General features: G+C 40.1%; 1 protein-coding gene across 1 annotated transcript in view; it reads right to left on the bottom strand.

Annotated features, from left to right (window-relative positions):
* LOC121072380 (titin-like) overlaps positions 1–18,772 on the bottom strand; it is a 246,198-nt gene that overhangs the window by 2,734 nt on the left and 224,692 nt on the right. The window contains exons 232-254 of the mRNA XM_040561912.1: positions 18,238–18,525; positions 17,845–18,144; positions 15,691–17,757; positions 15,294–15,596; positions 14,907–15,212; positions 14,521–14,811; positions 14,093–14,392; positions 13,674–13,979; positions 13,221–13,526; positions 12,840–13,121; positions 11,952–12,545; positions 11,570–11,857; positions 11,151–11,450; positions 10,414–10,716; positions 9,799–10,101; positions 9,103–9,687; positions 8,652–8,957; positions 8,255–8,554; positions 7,396–7,971; positions 7,001–7,306; positions 6,317–6,910; positions 244–6,194; positions 5–158 (exon numbers count right to left, since the gene is read on the bottom strand). Coding sequence (XP_040417846.1) covers positions 5–158; positions 244–6,194; positions 6,317–6,910; positions 7,001–7,306; positions 7,396–7,971; positions 8,255–8,554; positions 8,652–8,957; positions 9,103–9,687; positions 9,799–10,101; positions 10,414–10,716; positions 11,151–11,450; positions 11,570–11,857; positions 11,952–12,545; positions 12,840–13,121; positions 13,221–13,526; positions 13,674–13,979; positions 14,093–14,392; positions 14,521–14,811; positions 14,907–15,212; positions 15,294–15,596; positions 15,691–17,757; positions 17,845–18,144; positions 18,238–18,525 — 15,309 coding nt within the window. The remainder of the gene's footprint in view (positions 1–4; positions 159–243; positions 6,195–6,316; positions 6,911–7,000; positions 7,307–7,395; positions 7,972–8,254; positions 8,555–8,651; positions 8,958–9,102; positions 9,688–9,798; positions 10,102–10,413; positions 10,717–11,150; positions 11,451–11,569; positions 11,858–11,951; positions 12,546–12,839; positions 13,122–13,220; positions 13,527–13,673; positions 13,980–14,092; positions 14,393–14,520; positions 14,812–14,906; positions 15,213–15,293; positions 15,597–15,690; positions 17,758–17,844; positions 18,145–18,237; positions 18,526–18,772) is intronic.

Genomic DNA, 18,772 nt, shown 5'->3' with positions numbered 1-18,772 from the left:
TTACGGAGTACAGTCAAAGATGCTGTAGCAGAGCACTGCCCATGGTAATTTTTAGCTTTGACTGTGTATTTTCCAGTGTCACTTACTGCAGCATTTTGAATCTGAAGAGAATATATGTTTTTAGAGCGAGTTACACTGATGTGTGATGAAACAGCAATCTGAGGAGGGAAAAAAATGTTTCATTAAGATCGGATTTATGAAGAATTCTAAATTTTCAAGTAAATACCTTAAGCAAATACTTACAGGTTGATTATTCTTAAACCACTCAATTTCAGGAGAAGGATCCCCAGAAACTTCACAGGTGAACAATACATCTTGTCCTTCATTGACATTTTGAGACTTAGGTTGCATGATAAATGCTGGTTCATTTGAGCGCTCTTTAGAAAAGGTAAGAACATACTGGCATTTAATAATGCCCTCGTCAGTTTTACCTTCACAGGTGAGTATACCTTCATCTTTATTGCTAGCCTTCTTGATAGTTAGTGTCTGATCACTTCCAGAAACACCGTATCTGTAATCATCTGAATTTCTTAGCTCCATTCCATTCAGCACCCATTTTACTTCAGAGGCACCAGGAATGCTGGCTTTCAAAGTCACTTTTTGTCCTTCAGACACTGTCATTTGAGTTGAAGAAGCTCTAACTTCTGCTTTCAGTTGTTTGACATCTTCAGTAACAATTGACTTTTTAATGACTTCCTGAACTGCTGCTTTTTCTTCAGTTGCCACTGATGATTTCTTCTGGGTAGAAACTGTAAGTACTTCATCTTCTTTCTGAACTGATTTACGAGTTTCAGATGATACCCCTCTTATCTGGGAATGGATATTTTTAAATACTTGTCCAGTAAACTGGAAGTTAGTTTTTGAAATGCCTCCTTCCCCAGTAATTTCACAGGTGTATTCTCCTTTATCAGATTCCATGAGGTCATGAATTTTGAGCTCATAGGTGCCATCTGCTGCATAATGAAACTTGAAATGATGGTCTTCTTTCAGTTTTTTGCCATCCTTATACCAAGCCACTTCTCTGACACTTAAAACACTGCTTTCAACTGCACAGGATAACTTTACCTTATCTCCAAGAGTTTCTGCTTTCAGCTGCTGTTTTATCTTTGGAGGAGAAGCAGTTGGTAATTGTACTTTCTCTGTTGGTACTGTTTTGTCTGCAGGTGGCGACTTTGCTTTTGGGGGGCTACTGATGGTTTCGGGAGATTTCACTCGTTTTGGAGACTTAACTGGTTCTGGAGACTTTACACGGGGCTCAGGAGATTTGATTCTTGGAGGTGATGTAATTGTTTTTTCAGGAACTTTTGCTCTTTGAACGGTCAAAGTAAAGTGTGCTTCCTGTCTTCCTTCTGAGTTTTCCACCACAACAGTATAACTCCCTTCATCTGACATCTGGACCAAGGAAATTTCAAAAGTAGACTTGTACTGTGTGCGTGTTACTTGGAAGCGCCTTGAAGAAACAATAGGTTGACCTGCACGGAACCATGTTATTGTTGGTGCTGGTTCACCATCAACATCACAGGAAAATCTTGCAGTCTCCCCTTCAGAAACCGTGATCGATCGTGGTTTTGTAAGGATTGTTGCTGGCAGAGTGCTTTTAAATGCTTTGTGTACAGTCCTTTCTTCCAATGATTTTTCTTCTGCTGCAGTGATTTTTTCTTCAGAAGAAGCATAGTGTTCATATGATAAAAGCGATTCTCTTGTTGCTGATATCTCTGATTTGACCTCTCTTACTGAAGAACTTGCTTCTGTAGCAGATGCTTTCTTGAATGAGGAGACTGCATATGCCTCTGTTTTTGTCAGGTCAGGTAAAATTGATCTTGGTACTTCTTCATCTCTCCGCTGAGAAGAGTATGTAGTGTAGTCTCCTCCAGTAACATCTAATGTTGCATAATCAGAACATTCTCCTTTGTAGTTTGTGCATACAGCCCGGTATGTTCCACTATCGTCAATATGGCAGTCAAGAATCTCCAGAGTTAATACCCCACTGGTATTAGTGAAATGTATCTTGCTGCTCTCTTGCAGCTCGATACCATTGTGGTACCACTTCACTTCAGCAGTTGGTTTTGACTGGACATTCAGAATGAACCGGGTATTATGGCCACACGGCACCCGATGTGAGCGCATTCTCAGGGTGATGCGGGGAGCATGGTCAAGTGTGAAAGGCTGTTGAGTTAGAACTTCATATTTCCTTTCCATAGTTTTCTGAGTTTTCAAAGCAGATTTCATGGACTCATATCGAGAAAATATATCAAATCTTGCCATCCTCTCAAACCGAGAGAGTGATCTTTCACTAGAAACTGGGCTAGGTGAGCGAGGTCGAGTTCTCTCTGGTGTTGGGGATCTTCTCTCACTTTCTTCAGGAGGCCGTGAGCGGGGTCTAATTAATTCAGATACAGGGCGCATCAACTCAATGTAAGTTGGAGAGAGAGATCTTCTTCTTCTTAGTAATCTAGAGGGAGGTGAAAATTCCCTGTGAACATGTTGCACCATTTCTACTTCTTCTTCTTCTTCTGATGTGATCTCAGTTATTTCTCTTTCCCTCCTTCTCCTAAGTCTACTCTTTTCCTCTTCTGCCATATATTCCAGCTCACTCTTGTACTCAGAGAGCCGTTGAGCAGTGCCAACTGGACGGAGCAATTCTTCATCCTCTCTTTCATCCATTATTCTTTGTTTTTGTTTTGGTGGTCTGTAGGCAGCCCTGTCATGCCGCTGACGAAGCTCTGCATAGCTTGCACTGGTTTCAGCTTTAATTGGAATGTGGTAGCTTGAATACCTCATCTCTCTCTTTCTTTCTTCCTCTGAACTGACCTGTGCTCCCGCAGTAGAATACCGAAGTGCAGACAATTCAAAGCGTGGGGGGCTCCTACTTGGTGGGGAAGCAGAAAAGCCTAACTCAAGCTCTTCTTCAAGGCGCAGTCTTTCCTCTTCAGTTCTCTTCATGGCTAAATAGTCATCAATAGGGAGGAGTAATTCCTCATCAGACAAGTCACCAAGTGATCGCCTCCTTGGTCTATAGTAAAATTCATAATCTGGAGATGGGGTACGCCTACGTGCTGGTCTCACAGTTTCAAGATCATCTTGTGTTAGCTTTGGTATGCGCCATTTAGGTTTATACTGATCAGAAATGCGTGGCAGTGGCATCACGTAGAACTGCTCCCACCTGGAAAGACGTATGCGTTTCTGGCGTTTCTGAACAGTTCTCTCAAGTTTTCCTGGCATTTCATACTGGTCTCGCAGCCTCTTGTACCACTTCATATCTGACAGAGGCACAAAGTGTTTAATGTTCTGATCTTCTTCAATAGTAGTGCGCACATGTTTGCGAGGCTCTGGGACCTCGTATGGCATACGAAGTCTTCTTTCTTCCTTCTTCTCTTCTTTCTTAATTTCATATTCACCTTTGACAGTCTTAGTGCTGACAGCTGGTTTGTATAAGATAGCAGCTTCTCTGAGAGCCTCTTGTGCTGTTTGTGTCAATGGAACAGGTTCAACCCCAGAAAGGATTTCTGCCATTCTTAAGGTTTTGTCAATTTGCCTCTGTACATGCTTCTCCCGCTCTTCTTCAGTCTTGTACTCACGTTTGACATATTTCAAGCGTTCAACTTTTAGATAAGCCTGACAGCTTGTAGATCCAGCACTGTTTGTAGCAGTAACTCTGTAATAACCGCTGTCTTCTGGTAAAGTATCTCTGATATGCAAAGCATAGTAATCTAAACCTTCATGAATTATATCAAAGTTAGGGCCAAAGGACAGAGGTTGACCATCTTTCTCCCACGTCAGTGTTGGTTTTGGTACACCAGATACCCTGATCTCAAAACTGACATTTTGGCCTTCTTGACATTCAGCATTTGCCAGCAGTCTTTTAAACATCGGCCTTAGTGTAGCATCTGCTGGAGGTGGATGTGGAATCACAGTCAGCTTAGCTTTGCAGCTGTCTTCCCCATATTTATTGCGTGCCACAATACTATATTCAGCATCATCCTCTTCAGTGACTTTATTGATAACAAGTTGGTAAAGACCCTTGTCTGATTCAAAAGTATACTTCTTATCATCATCACCAGGTTTGATTTTCTGGCCTGATTTGAACCATGTTACACGAGGTTCTGGGTGGACTGTTATAGTTACACCAAACCTGACATTTTCTCCAATGTATGCAGTGCGATTATACAAAGGCAGAGTAAATTCTGGTGGACGCTCTAGTAGTCTCATTGTATCAACCCGGCGTTTCACTTTCCTAATAGTTCTACATCTGTAGTGCTCAGAAATTTCTCTCACACCTTTAACAAAAAGTTCTGCATAAGAGCTGTCTTCACCATAGTCATTTACAACCTTGCATCTGTAGGTCCCATCATCTGATTTAGAAACATCTTTGACATACATGGTTGCCACACCTTCTTCGTATTTGATTTCATATTTCTCATTGCTTTCTAATTGCCTCATACCAAAGTACCAGGTGACTTGTGTGGACTGATCATAGTTTTCAATCCTACATACATATTTGGCATGCCCTCCTTCTTCTGTAACAGTATGGTTTATCTGCCCAGCAATAGGACCAATGTCTATTGGTGCAACTTTAACTTTAGCCACTGTTACACCTTTCTGAGATCTAATTGCACCTCCACAGGAAATGCGGGCTACTGACACAACCGTGTTCCACTCCTTCTTTACTAGAGTTTGGTAGTAACGCCTGTGTCTTAAGGTCTTGATGGCTTTAGTGCTGGTCTTTTCTATTTGCTGTTTTAGCCACACGTGGTTAAGTGCTTCAGTAGCTGTCATCCGAGCTTTTCTTTCCTTTACTAGTAGGCGATCAATGAAGTCCATGGCCTCAATGCTTATGTCTTTGAATGCTTCATCATCAAAGCTGTATTCAGCATTTAGAATATTTTCAATAACTTGTTGGTTTGTTTCAGCAATGAAAGGATTAATGCCACTGAGAAGTATATACGTTAGAGCACCAACTGACCACATGTCAGTCGCTGTGCTGACCAAATCATGATGATGCACTTCAGGTGCATAATATTCAGGAGAAGTGAACTGAAGTCTAAAGCTGTCTCCAGGCTTCAATTGTCTGGCTTGACCAAATTCAACAATTTTAACTACTGAGCTTCTTCTTGTGAAGTAAATAATATTGTCTGGTCTGATATCAAAATGTCCAATGCTGTGGCGATGTAAAAATTCTAGTGCATCACAGACCTGCCGTACATAACTCACTATTTCTCTTTCATTCAGTTCAAATGAAGCAGCGCTGATTCTTTCAAAGATGTCAACTCCAGAAATAAATTCAAAGATCATGACCAATTCCTCCAGGCTCTCAAATGATTCATGAAGATATAGGATATTTCGGTGCCTAGCAATGTTTAGAATGGAAATTTCCTTCTTTACCAAAACCTGGTCAGCACCTTTTACTTTGACAAACTTAGCCAGGTAAGTCTTTTTTGAAACTGCCTCAACACAGCGGTGTGAAATGCCAAACTGCCCACGTCCAAGCTCTTCTGCAATCATGTACTTGTCATAGAGTTCCTTTGTAGAATAGTGAGCCGCTTTAACTGTGGTAACTTCTCTGGTCTCATCAACTTCTTCATCATAGTTCATTATTCTGGTCTTATCTTCCTTTGTTATAATTGGCTCAGTAGGTTCAGAGGGCTGGCTTTGGCCAAACTTGTTTTCTGCAATTACACGGAACTGGTAAGTGGTCTTGCCAAACAGGTTCACCACTGTGTATCGTGTATCACGAGCTTGTGCAACACGAATCCATCTCTCTGCTGTTGTAGCACGTTTCTCAATAATGTAGTTTATGATTCTGCTTCCTCCATCTGTAGCTGGTTCATTCCAGGTTAAGTTAACTGAATCCCTTGAAATGTCAGTTACCTTTAGACCTCTTGGTGGGTCAGGCACATCAGCCACATCTAATTCAACTGTTTTTTGATCAATTCCAAATCTGTTTTTGGCACAAACAATGTAAAACCCTGCATCTTTTCTGTCAACACCGTTTGGGAAAACAAGAGATGTGAATGATCGTGTAACAATGACTTGGTAATGTCCATTAGTGTCAATGAGATCTTGTCCCTTCTGCCATGTGATCACGGGGTGCGGCTTGCCACTGAACGGAATCTTGATGCTCACTACTTCTCCTCGGAGGGCGTGAACAGCTCCCATGCCTTCCAGGTTCTTGGGCAAGTGAATCTTTGCAGGAACTGGAAAGGAAAGAGGAAGGAAAAAACAACACTTGAGCAAAAACACCTGAAAAGAGCACCAATAATTTAAATATTCAAAACTTAAAAAATAATTTATCTTGGGAATTAAGATCCTTCATTACCTTCAACATCTAAAGAGGCAGTGCCAGACACAGATCCCCCTTGGTTGGTAGCTCTAACTTGATATACTGTGGCATCATCATCTGTTACATTTGTTATGACCAGCTGATGATATCCACCCTTGAATTCCTGTATTTTGATCTTTTCACCATCTGGCATGATTTCCTTGCCCTGCCTGTACCACTTGACAATTGGTTTAGGATGACCAGTGACTTTGCAGACAAAGGTGGCATTAGCTTGAAATTTCACATTCAGATTTCTTAGTTCTTCTTTGAAATGTGGTGCTTGAATCGGTACATCAGATTTTGGAATGACTGGTTGTGATACCTCACTCCACTCGCTTTCACCACCTAGATTTTCACATTTTACACGGAACTCATACTCAAGACCTTCAATAAGATCTTTCACAGAATAGACGGTTTCACGAATTTCATCTGTTGTGACAGAAATCCACTTGTTTTGTTTTTTCTCACGCTTCTCGAGATAGTAAGTTCTAATCTTTGCCCCTCCATCACTTGCAGGTGGCTTCCATGAGACAACACAAGAATCCTTTGTGACAGCACTTGCTACTGGCTGACCAGGTTGTCCTGGTTTTTCTATAAAGAATAAAATAATTCAAAGATTAAGTGAGCTTGCCTTAGTAATTATAGGGACATACACAACTGGATATTTTGGTGTTCACTTACCAAATGGAGGCTTCATAACAACAACTGATGAGACCTCCAGTGCTTCACTAATGCCATATGTATTCTGAGCAGAAACACGGAAATAATAGCCTGCATTTTCAGTTAGGTTAACAATTCTACAGGTTGTGCCTGAAATGCTTGAAGAAACAAGTTGCCATTCAGTTCCTTCCTTGGCTTCACGTTTCTCTATGATGTAGTTTGTTATCATAGCACCTCCATCATCCTCTGGTGGTTTCCAGCTAATCACCACAGAGTTCTTCAGTATAGACTCTATAATGATTGGTCCTATTGGTTTATCTGGCTTATCTGTAAAAGAAAAAAGCAGCATATTTTTAGTTCTTTTGCCAGTTAATATTTCATAAAATATTCCACAAAAATACTGAACATAAAGTTACCTTGTATTTCCACATTAAGTACAGTGTCAACTGTTCCAAATGTGTTACTGAGTTGCACTTTGTACTTCCCAGCATGAGTCTTGTGTTGAACATTCTTAATAGCAAGATGAGTATAATGTTCTGTGTTCTCAATAGTAACTGTTTCTGATCCTCTCAGAGGTTTGTTGCCATGGAACCAAGTTATTGCTGGTACTGGTCGGCCAATATACACAACGTGAAGGCGGAGGGTGCCACCTGCACCCGCATAGTATTTCTCTTTCAACGGAAAGCCTGGGTGGAACTGAGGAGGAGCCTGCAATAATAGCTTGCCACTAGTTTCAATTTCTCCGACATCATTGGTAGCCATACAAGTGTAGAGACCTTCATCCTCTTGTTCGTCTGTTATTACTGTTAGCGTATGGTTGCGTCCATCAGATGACATTTTATATTTTCGGCTTTGCAGCAGCTCTTTGCCAAAGCGATACCATTTAATATCCGGAAGAGGTCTCCCAACAATCTGGCATGTCAGTTGAGCTGCTTCACCCAGTTTAGTTGTAACATCCTGCATTTCTTTTCTTATGGCAGGTGCTTCTCCAGCTAAAATAAAGAAAATTAAAAAAATAATGAAGATGAAATGTTCCTCATTAAAAAATAATGAAGATTAAATGTTCCTCTATTACTATGGTACTGGAATTTAACCTTTATTTAAAATTGTGCCTCTTATATTTGAATGACTGGGCTGTGCTTTAAGACAGTCATGTTGGCAAATAACATGTAAAGCAAACAGCATATTAAGTGCAGCACCATGGTTTATGAAACACAAGATCATGGCAATATCACAGTAAATATTACGTGTTTTTTTTTTTTTTTTTTTCCTTACATGTTAGTTTAGTTTTCACGGCCATAGCAGTCCTTCGAGGCCTACTGAGTCCAGTCTGGTTTTCTGCAAAAACACGGAATTCATATTCTGTGGCCTCTAGTAAACCTCCTACTGTAAACTGTCTGTCCTTGATCCGTTCTTTATTGCATTTTTTCCAGGTGCTTTCTCCGGACTGTCGATACTCAACCCAATAGCCAAGGATTTCTTTGCCACCATCACTTTCAGGTCGTTCCCATTCTAATGTAATGCTGTCTTTAAATATAGAAGTGATCTCAATTTCTCCAGGTTGGCTTGGTTTGTCTGAAAATTGCAGAATATACAGAAGTTAAATTCCTCTTTGAATGTCACTAAGTTGCTATACACAAGCAATTAATTGTTAATGCAAACATTTTCTTACCAAAAGGATCCTTGCAAACTACTGGTTCAGAAGCAGGACTTGCTTCACTTTCACCAATATCATTTTGAGCAATGACACGGAACTGATATTCAGCATCTGGAACAAGTCCTGTGACTGTGTACATTGTAGTGGTGATCTGTGTTTTGTTATGCCGGACCCATTTTTCTGTAGATGTCTCTTTACGTTCAATGTAGTAGCCGGTTACACGAGAACCACCGTCATCTTTAGGTCTGGACCAGGACAAGTTAACAGAACTCTTTGTGACATCAAGTACTTCAGGTGGGTTGTTTGGAGGCTCTGGAGGATCTGTTAATAATGATAACAACATAAGTAATAGAAATAATAATGACAACATTAAAAAATTTGCATAGACTATGGCACTTTTAGAACCATACTGTAGTAAGTAAACAGTAGTAAAAAAATATTTAAAAAATATAAAATGGGGACTTACTTAGAGGTGTCTTTGGTATGGTTGGTTCTTCAGATTTGAGAGATTTGCTAATACCAAAATGGTTTTCTGCAGAAACACGGAAGTGATACTCCACATTTTCTTTCAGCCCTTTCACTACTAATGATGTCCCTTTTACTCTAGAGTCAACAGTGTACCAGGCAGTCTTTGGTACTTCTCGTCTCTCAACAATATAACCTAGTATATCTGCACCACCATCATCTGTAGGAGGTCTCCAGCTTACTCTGACAGAACGAGCTTGTATATCATCATACTCAAGTGGCCCTTCTGGTGGATTTGGTATGCCAATCACTCTGACTTTAATATACACAGCTTTTTTGCCACACTTATTTTCAAGTGCCAGATCATAGGTGCCGGAATCTTCTCTTTCTGCATCTTTGATCACAAGTTCTGTGTGAGTGTCAGAAGTTGCAATCATGGCCCTCTTGCTGATGTCATGTCCTTCTTTTGTCCATTTGCATATTGGGATGGGCTTACCCTTAATGGGTATTGTAAGCCTGATAACTCCACCTTGTCTCACCATGAGACCTTCCTGGTATTTTTCGTCAAGTTCATAGTCAGGATATTCTGAAAGAAAATTAACATGTTATGCTATGTCTGTTTTACAGATAATATGCCTCCTTTAGGCAAATAGGTCTTTAGGACAGCTTTCAATGGGAGTTAAGACAAGTGTCTTACCAAGCATTTCTGTTATTTTGACTGTTCCTGGCACTTCAGCAGGTTCTCCTGGCCCACCAGCATTACAGGCTAGCACACGGAATCTGTACTCTGCACCTTGGGGGAGATGTGTCAAGGTATATTCACGAATCTTGGTTGGAGTAGTATTGCATTTGGTCCATTCAAATTGATCAACCTTCTGCATCTCAATTAAGTAGCCAGTAACTTTAGAACCACCTTCATCTTCTGGTGGACTCCAAGCCAGGGAGACAGATGTTCTTGTAGTATCAGTGACTCTTGGATTCTGAGGTTTACCTGGAGGAGCTGGAAGAGAAGACCAGATGGGGGGGGTGGGGAGGGGGAGGCTCAGTGGGAATTTTTTTATGAACATTTAAAAGACATAACAAATGCTAACTTCTAGCATATGATCTGTATTAAGTCATAATAGGATTTATATAGGGCAACTTGAAATGAAAGATTTTCACTAATGTTTTCCTTGGTTTCCTCCAGTCAGAATCTCCCCTGACATTCATTTTCATAGCCAGATAAATTTCTAAATTACAAAAAAGAGTGACTTCTAGTAGGATCATTTCCATTCTGCTATCATGTGCTTAATCTATACAGGAAATTACTTACCAATTGGATCTCTGGCAATGGCAGTCTTGGAAGGACGGCTGGGTTTCCCAGCACCTCTGGCATTGATTGCTGTAACCCGGTGTTCATATTCTAATCCTTCAACCAACCCAGTGGAACGGTAACGAGTCATAGTAACAGGAACTTTATTTACACGGATCCATCTATCTGCTCTAACTTCTTTGCGTTCCACAATGTAACCAGTAATCTGTGAATCACCATCATCTTCTGGAGGATACCAAGTTAATGTCATGCCATCTCGAGAGACATCAAACACTTCTGGAGTGCCAGGAGGGCCAGGAATACCTGTAAAAAGAAAACACAGAATTAGTGAAGAAAGCACCAGATGGTTCCACACACAGAAATATTGAACATACTATGTAGGACAAGGTAATATCAATGTCCTATCAAATTCTTTTTATCAGCAGATATCAAAGTAGTTTAGAAACTAGATCAGTGAAATAATCCTGCTTTTATAATGGGGTAAATCAATTTTTGAAGGTCAACTGTAGACCTGAGCATAAAATCCAATTTTACTGTCCAGGTTCTGTGCAGTGCATCTATAATACCTGCACAGGTTTGTGGATGGCATTGTTCCCTGGAAGTATAACAAGACTACTGTGCATGATAATGTATATTATTTGAACAAAAGAGGTAGTTACATCTAGAAAATTGTATTTTTGTGTGGCTACATAAGCCCACGTACATGTATTTTTTTATATTTTTAAAGGTAGACTTACGAATTCTACTCTTGCATTCTATAATTTCAGACTGCAGATAAGATCCAATTCCAAAGCGGTTTGTAGCAGCCACACGGAATACATATTCTGCACCTTCAACAAGCCTGGTGAACTTGTATGTTGTCCTGGTTACTGACTCTGACACTGGCAGCCATCCAGGACGGTGAGCATCACGCTGTTCTACCACATAGCCACTAAGTGTAGCTCCACCATCCAGCTCAGGTGGCTCCCAGGAGATGGTAACATAATTTGAATCAATTTCATCAATTCGGATAGGTCCAACAGGTGGTCCAGGTTTGTCTATGAAAAAATAAATAAATTTAAAGGCCAAAAAATAATGTTGAGAAAAGGAATCATATCACTGGTGACAAAGTTCAGACAGTTAAAGATCGTGGACAATTACTTGCATAAGTTCTTACCAAGGATTATAACTTTTATTGTATCAGTAACTGTTCCAGTTGTGTTCTTCAGTTCAAGTGTATACTCGCCAGTGTCATGTATGGTGGTCTCACGCACAGTTAATTTAGCCATTTTGGCAACAGTCTCCATTTTGATGCGTTCTGATTCTTTTAGTTTAGAACCAGCCAAGAACCAAGATGCAGCTGGAGGTGGCCGTCCTTCAATTGGAATAGCTAACTCAATGGGCTTGCCAGCAGGTACATGAATTGTTTTCTGAGGTATTCCAGCAAGGTCAATTGTTGGCAGAACTAAGAAAAGAAAAACATTAATATTTTTGGTAACCATTTTATAAATACCACGTTCATTTGGTGTCAGCTGTTATTTTTAACAGTAGATGCCTACCTTTTTGGTCCTGTACTGTCACTGCTGTGACAATCTCTCGTGGTTCTGACACACCCTTCTGATTCTGTGCTCTGACCCTGAACAAGTACTGCTCACCTTCATTGAGAGAGATAATTGTATGTTCATAAATAGTAGGCTTCACTGTCACTACCTTCAACCACCTTTCTGTTCCAGCTTTGCTGGCCTCAATAACATAGCCAGTCAGTCTGCTTCCACCATCATGTGGTGGTTTCTCCCATGCAAGAGTGACAGTTGACTTAGTGGTATCAATCACTTCAAGTTTTTGTGGTACCATAGGTACATCAGATACTAGTATTGCATCAGATGTCTCACAAGCTTCACCAATGCCATAAATATTTTCTGGCAGTACTCTGAAATAATACAAAGCTCCTTCTAGAAGTCCAGTAACTCTATAAAATGTCTTGCTGCATTTGGTAGTGACAGTCTTGTAAGCTCTCATGGAAGCTTCACGTTTCTCAATTATATAATTGCTGACTGGGGCTCCACCATCAATGGTTGGAATATCCCAAGTAAGTGTCACAGAATCTTTTGATACTTCCTTAATTCTCACTGCAGCTGGTGGACCAGGTGTATCTAAAACAACAACAACAACAAATTATTTTTTTTCTTCCAGATCTTTTCCTCTTCTGGTCAATGATTCAGTTCTGAATAAAAAAAGAGGAAAAACAACATTTGGATTTGATTTATAAACTAGCACAGCTTTTAAAAACTACTTATTTTCCTCTGGGTTGAATTGTTTCTTTGAGTTCCCAAACATTCTCATGTTATTTAAACTGCAAAATTCCTTTAAATAACTTAGTTTCTTACTCCCAAGCAACATGCACTATGAGTGGTGTAATACCCATACATAACTGTAGCAGTACTTACCATACACTTTTACAGAAATAGTCGCTGATTTTTTTCCTGATTGATTTTCAGCCTCAATGACGTATTTTCCAGCATCATACCGATTAACTTTATCCACAATAAGTAGAGTGTAACTGTCGGTAGTATCAATAACAGCTCGACTTACAAGGTCAACACCCTGCTTGCTCCATGTGATTACAGGAGCAGGTCTGCCAGACACAGAGACCATTAGGCGCAGGGAACCACCAGCTCTCACTGTTACTGTTCTCTTCAGATCATCAGCAAGCTCAAGCTCAGGTATTTCTGATGAAGGGGTGTAAGAAACAGAACAAATTAATCTTTTAGTAGTTTTGAAGGAAAACATAATTATTCCTTAAGATACACACTGAGTTTTCAAATTACCTATTCTTTCCACAGGTTCTATTTCTGCTGATGATTCACTAAATTCACTCATACCATTCACATTTGTAGCAGCAACTCTGAATTGGTATTTCTGGTTTGTTTTAAGGCCAGTTACAGTGAACTCAGCATTCCTCAGAGTGGGAGTTGTATGTGGTCGGTACCACTGTTCAGTACCTTCTTCTTTCATTTCAAGCACATAGCCTAAGATGTCAGCACCACCATCATATGTGGGCTTTGACCATGCTAAACTTATGCTGTGCATGGTAGTATCCACAACTCTTGGAGCTGAAGGTGGTGCAGGAGTATCTTTGAAAAAGAAGAAAATGTATTTCATATTGGTGCAGGGAACATTTCACACTTTATATATTTTATATTAAAATATATTTTTATATATTTTTATATATTTTATATTAAATATATTTATAAAAATATATTTTAAATGTGGCAACTTACATGATGGCTCTTTGCATAACATGTATTGTGAAGCTTCACTAGGCTCACTGTTTCCAGCAGCATTCACTGCAGTGACACGGAACTGGTACTGGCTGCCTTCCATAAGACCAGTGACTTTCAGTCTAGTATCATAAATTGTGTAATCTCTGTTCACTCGTGTCCAGCGCAGACTTTTCCTTTCACGTTTGTCTACAAGATAGTCCTTAATCTCACTGCCACCATCTGATTCTGGTTTTGTCCACTGAATAATGATGTGTTCCTTGCCAACACTCACTTCTTCAGGAGCACCAGGCTGCGTTGGGATAGCTGGTTTTTTTTTTTTTTAAATGTGGAAAAAAAAAAGTTTTACCAATTTTTTTTTAAATCTGTGAGAAACATTCCACACATTCTGACACAGGATGGAAGGTATTAACACTCACTGAAAGCATTCCTGGCAATGACGGGTTCTGTTTCAAGTGGAACACCTGGCCCATATTTGTTGACAGCTCTGACACGGAAGATGTACTCATTATTTTTAATAAGTTTTGTTACCACACATGATAACGTCTGGCATTCAGCCTCAACAATAACCCAGTGAAGTCTGCTGGTTTCACGCCTTTCTACGACGTAGTGAGTGATTTGTGCACCTCCATCTTCCTCAGGAATATTCCATGCCAGAGTACATTTCTCTTCTGTTACTCTGCTAACTGTGATTTTGCCTGAGCATGGACCTGGTGAATCTGAATAGAGGTGAAGATAGGTATTGTTATTAGCAGCTAAGAAAAACTTCTCACTCTTATTTAAAATAATGCCTTTTTTTTTTTTTTTTCAGTATATTATATAGGAATATTAATCATGGAATACATACCAAGCACTTTGACAAGAACAGAAATTTGTTTTGTCCCACTGGCATTTTTAACTGTTAGAGTATATTTTCCACTATCGCTTCTGTCACAGAACTTGATAATTGCAATGGCTCGTTTGCTGGTGTATTGCAGAGAGATCTTTTCACATAGGTCCAGTTCCCTGTCGCCTTTGGACCAGAAGACTTTTGGTTCTGGTTTCCCACCAACAGCTGCATCGAGAACAAGATCAGATCCAGCCCTAATGGTCACAACTTCTCCCTGCAACCTAGCATCGAGTTCAGCCTTTGGTGGTGCTGTCATAAAGAAAAAAAGAGATTAAAAACAAATTACATGACAGTATTAAAAATGGAACGTTATTTTTTAATTGTTCCAAATGAGTATTTCTTACAGTATTCATCTTTGCAAATGACAGCACCAGTTGATTCAGATCCTTTGCTAATCACACCAGCAGCATTCTTTGCTAGTACACGGAATTCATATGCTTCATCTTCACTAAGAGCTGTCACGGTAAAAAAGTTTTCCGAGACAATGGTATAATTGCATTTCAGCCAGCGTCCATCACCAGATTCATTATATGGTTTACGCTCTATAATATATCCAATAATTTTACTTCCACCATCGTAAAGGGGTGCTGACCAGCTCAGGGAAACTGTAGATCTGGTGACATCTGTTACTTCTGGTCTTCCTGGTGGATCTGGAGAAATAAAACAAAAAATGAGAAATGTAATTCTCTTTTAACTTAATTAACAAAACAACTATTGAAAGTAATACTTACCAACTGGATTTTGAGCCACTACAGGTCTGGAAGCTTCACTAGCTTTGCTAACACCTGCAGCATTTAGAGCATACGTTCTGAATTGATATTCTAGGCCTTCCACCAGTCCTGTGACTTTGTAGTTGCATTCACAGCACAGCACTTTGTTTTCCTTCACCCAAAGAATAGTGTTGCGCTCCTTCTTTTCAACCCAGTATCCAATGACTCTGCTGCCACCATCATGATAGGGTTCCTCCCAGCGAATTGCCATGGCAGTTGCAGACACAGAATAGACTTCTGGCCTTGAGGGTGGGCTTGGTGGGACTAAACACAAATGGGAGGTGAGGAGAATGTTAGTTGTTACAAATAGTTACAGTAGTCCGAGGAAAACAACAGATTTAAAAAAAGTTTCACTTACCAAATGGATGCTCAGCTACCACAGTTTTTGATTCAAGGGGTTTGCTGACACCAAATCTGTTTTCTGAGCTTACTCGAAAACTGTACTCCTGGTATTTTGTAAGATGAGTGACTTTGATCTGTGTACGTTTTACACTGGAATTTACCAGTTGCCACGCTGTTGTTCCAGATTCACGTTTCTCTACAATGTAGTTTGTAATGTCACTGCCACCATCATCTTCAGGTTCTTTCCAGGTCAGCACACAGGATTCAGCAGAGACAGACGATATTTCAATTGGGCCAGTGACTGGACCTGGCCTTCCTATGACTACCACTGTGACAGTAAATGTTTTCACACCAGCAGTATTTTCAAGTGTGAGGTAGTATTTCCCAGAGTCACCTCTCATACTGTCCTTTACAGTAAGTGTTGTTCTGTCTTTTGTTGTCTTGATAGTCACTCTCTCAGTTTCCTTCAGCCTCATCTCCTCAAGTTTCCATGTCACTTTTGGAGCTGGGCGGCCACTAATTGGTATATCAATAGTAAAGGTGCCTCCAGCCTTGCATGTTATGAGCTGTCTGCTTATTTCACTGAGATCTGCTGTTGGTTCAATCTGTGGCTCCTTAATAATAACAGAAGAGAAAGCTTCTCTTGGCTCACTGTAGCCAGCATCATTCTTTGCCTTGACCCGGAACTCATATTCAGTGTTCTCCACCAGGCCTTCAACAGTGAAAGTAAGTTGTTTTGTTTGACCAGCTTCAATCCAGTAGTCAGATCCTTTTTGTTTCATTTCAAGAAGGTATCCAGTAACACGACTACCACCATCATGGTCAGGTTTAAGCCAAGCTAAAACTACAGAAGATTTAGTTGTATCAACAATATCTAGTCTCTTAGGTGGAGCAGGTTCTTCAGTGGCTATAATTGGTTCCGTCAGTTCACAGGGTTCACCTACACCATATTCATTTTCTGCTGACACTCGGTAGTAATATGGGACACCTTCTGCCAGATCAGTGACCTTAAAGATTTGTCGAGTGCATTTTGAACTCACCACTTGCCAGCTACGACGACTTGCTTCCCGTTTTTCCACAATGTAGTGATGGATACGTGAACCTCCATCCAAAACAGGAGCATCCCACATTAAAGTAATAGATCCTCGAGTCACATCCTTAAATGTAATAGGACCAGGTGGACCAGGAGTGTCCAAAACTTTGACAGTGAATGTAATTGACTTACTTCCACTGTTGTTTTCCACAGTAAAGACATACTTGCCAGCATCATTTCTATTGCATTCCTCCACAGTCAATGTGCTGAATGAATCAGTTGTTTGAATGTCAGCACGCAAGCTAAGATTTGCATCTGCTTTGGACCACACAGCAGTAGGAATAGGTTTTCCAGAGAAGGCAATAAACAGACGAATGCTTGCACCTGCTCGTACAATATGAGTCTGCTTGAAGTTTGCATCGATATCAATTTCAGGTGCAGAAAGCCTGTCCACAGTTTGGACTGAAGCAGGAACTTCACAGCTTTCTCCTTTTCCAGCACCATTGACAGCACTAACTCTGAATTTATAGTGTTCTCCTGCCTCCAAATCAACAACAGTATATTTAGTAGCAAGAACGGTCTCTGCATTGACTTTCTGCCATGCTTCTAGGTCAGCTTTGCACATCTCAATAATGTACCCAATTATTTCCATACCTCCATCAAAAACTGGCTTGGTCCACTCTAAGCTTACACTAGTCTTTGATGTATCTGTCACCTTTACAACATTAGGAGCACTTGGTGGGCTCACGGGTTCTCTACATTTAATCAACTTTGAAGCATCACTTGGAGGTCCAACTCCTGCAGCATTTTCAGCCATGACACGAAATTCATACTCGTTGCCTTCAATAAGGCCAGTTACTCTGTATCTGTTCTCAGCAATGGGCCTCTTACTGGATACTTTAACCCAGCGCATGCTCTTCTTTTCTCTCCTTTCTAGAATATACTCATTTATCTCACTTCCGCCATCTGAATTTGGTCTTTCCCATGTGAGTGTGATACTGTCTCCTGTTACATTCGTGGGCTCTGGAGTTCCTGGGGCATCAGGAAGAGCTAAAATAAAAATAAAAAGAAAAACATCGTTAGAAATACAAAATGTTAACTCAACAGTTACTTTTACAGAATGAGATGGAAACTTACTGTAAGGTATTTGTGCTGTAACTGGATCAGACTCCAGTGGTCTGCCAACTCCAAATTTGTTTACTGCAGAGACACGGAACTGGTACTCATTGCCCTTTATTAATTTAAGTGCAGTGTAGCTGCAAGCTTCACACTTGTCTTCAACTAATGCCCAAGCAATCCTGCTGGTTTCACGTTTTTCAATTATGTAGTGGGAAATAGAAGCACAACCATCATTAGCTGGAGGCTCCCACCATAATGTCACTTTTTCTCCAGTAACGTTTGTGAATCGTATTGGTCCACCAACTTTTCCTGGTGTGTCTGCAAAATTAAAGGTTCAGAATTAAAATTTGCTGGCACTTAGATTAAAATTCTATTAAAAAAAATATAGGCTGGAAGTGTTTGGTGCAGTACCTTGTATTCTGAATGTAATATCTTCTCGTTTAGTGCCTGATGCATTTTTGGCTTCTACTGTGTACACTCCACGATGATCCCGGGTCGCATCTCTAATGAAGATTGTGCTATATCCAATAGCTGTAGTTATTTCTATACTCATTGTTTTTTCAATCTCCTTACCATCTTTAAACCATGTCACCTTAGGTACTGGACGTCCTTTGATTAAAGCTTTAAGTCTAATGCTCTCTCCAGCTTTAACAGTAAGGCCTTCGAAGTGCTCAGGGCCAAATTCAATTGTTGGAGCAACTAAAAAAGGAAAACATAAATCAATTCTCATATAGCTAAGTAATTTTTCCTGATACTATTTTAAACACAGTAATTATAAACGATTGTTGTATAAAGAATTATGAACTGTAAACTTATTTTTCCTGTTAGCAATCAGTGCAATGTATTACCATAGGTGAAATAAATTAATGTTTGTTGTTACAGCATGTCAAGCTGAGTCAAATTTTCATTTCTAAATTACTCAGTGCATCAGATTATTACAGTCTAT

This window comes from Cygnus olor, chromosome 6 (genome assembly GCF_009769625.2).
Source record: "Cygnus olor isolate bCygOlo1 chromosome 6, bCygOlo1.pri.v2, whole genome shotgun sequence".
Classification (NCBI taxonomy): domain Eukaryota; kingdom Metazoa; phylum Chordata; class Aves; order Anseriformes; family Anatidae; genus Cygnus; species Cygnus olor.
Note: the sequence above shows the minus strand (reverse complement) of the source record. Positions and strands in the feature narration are given on the sequence as shown.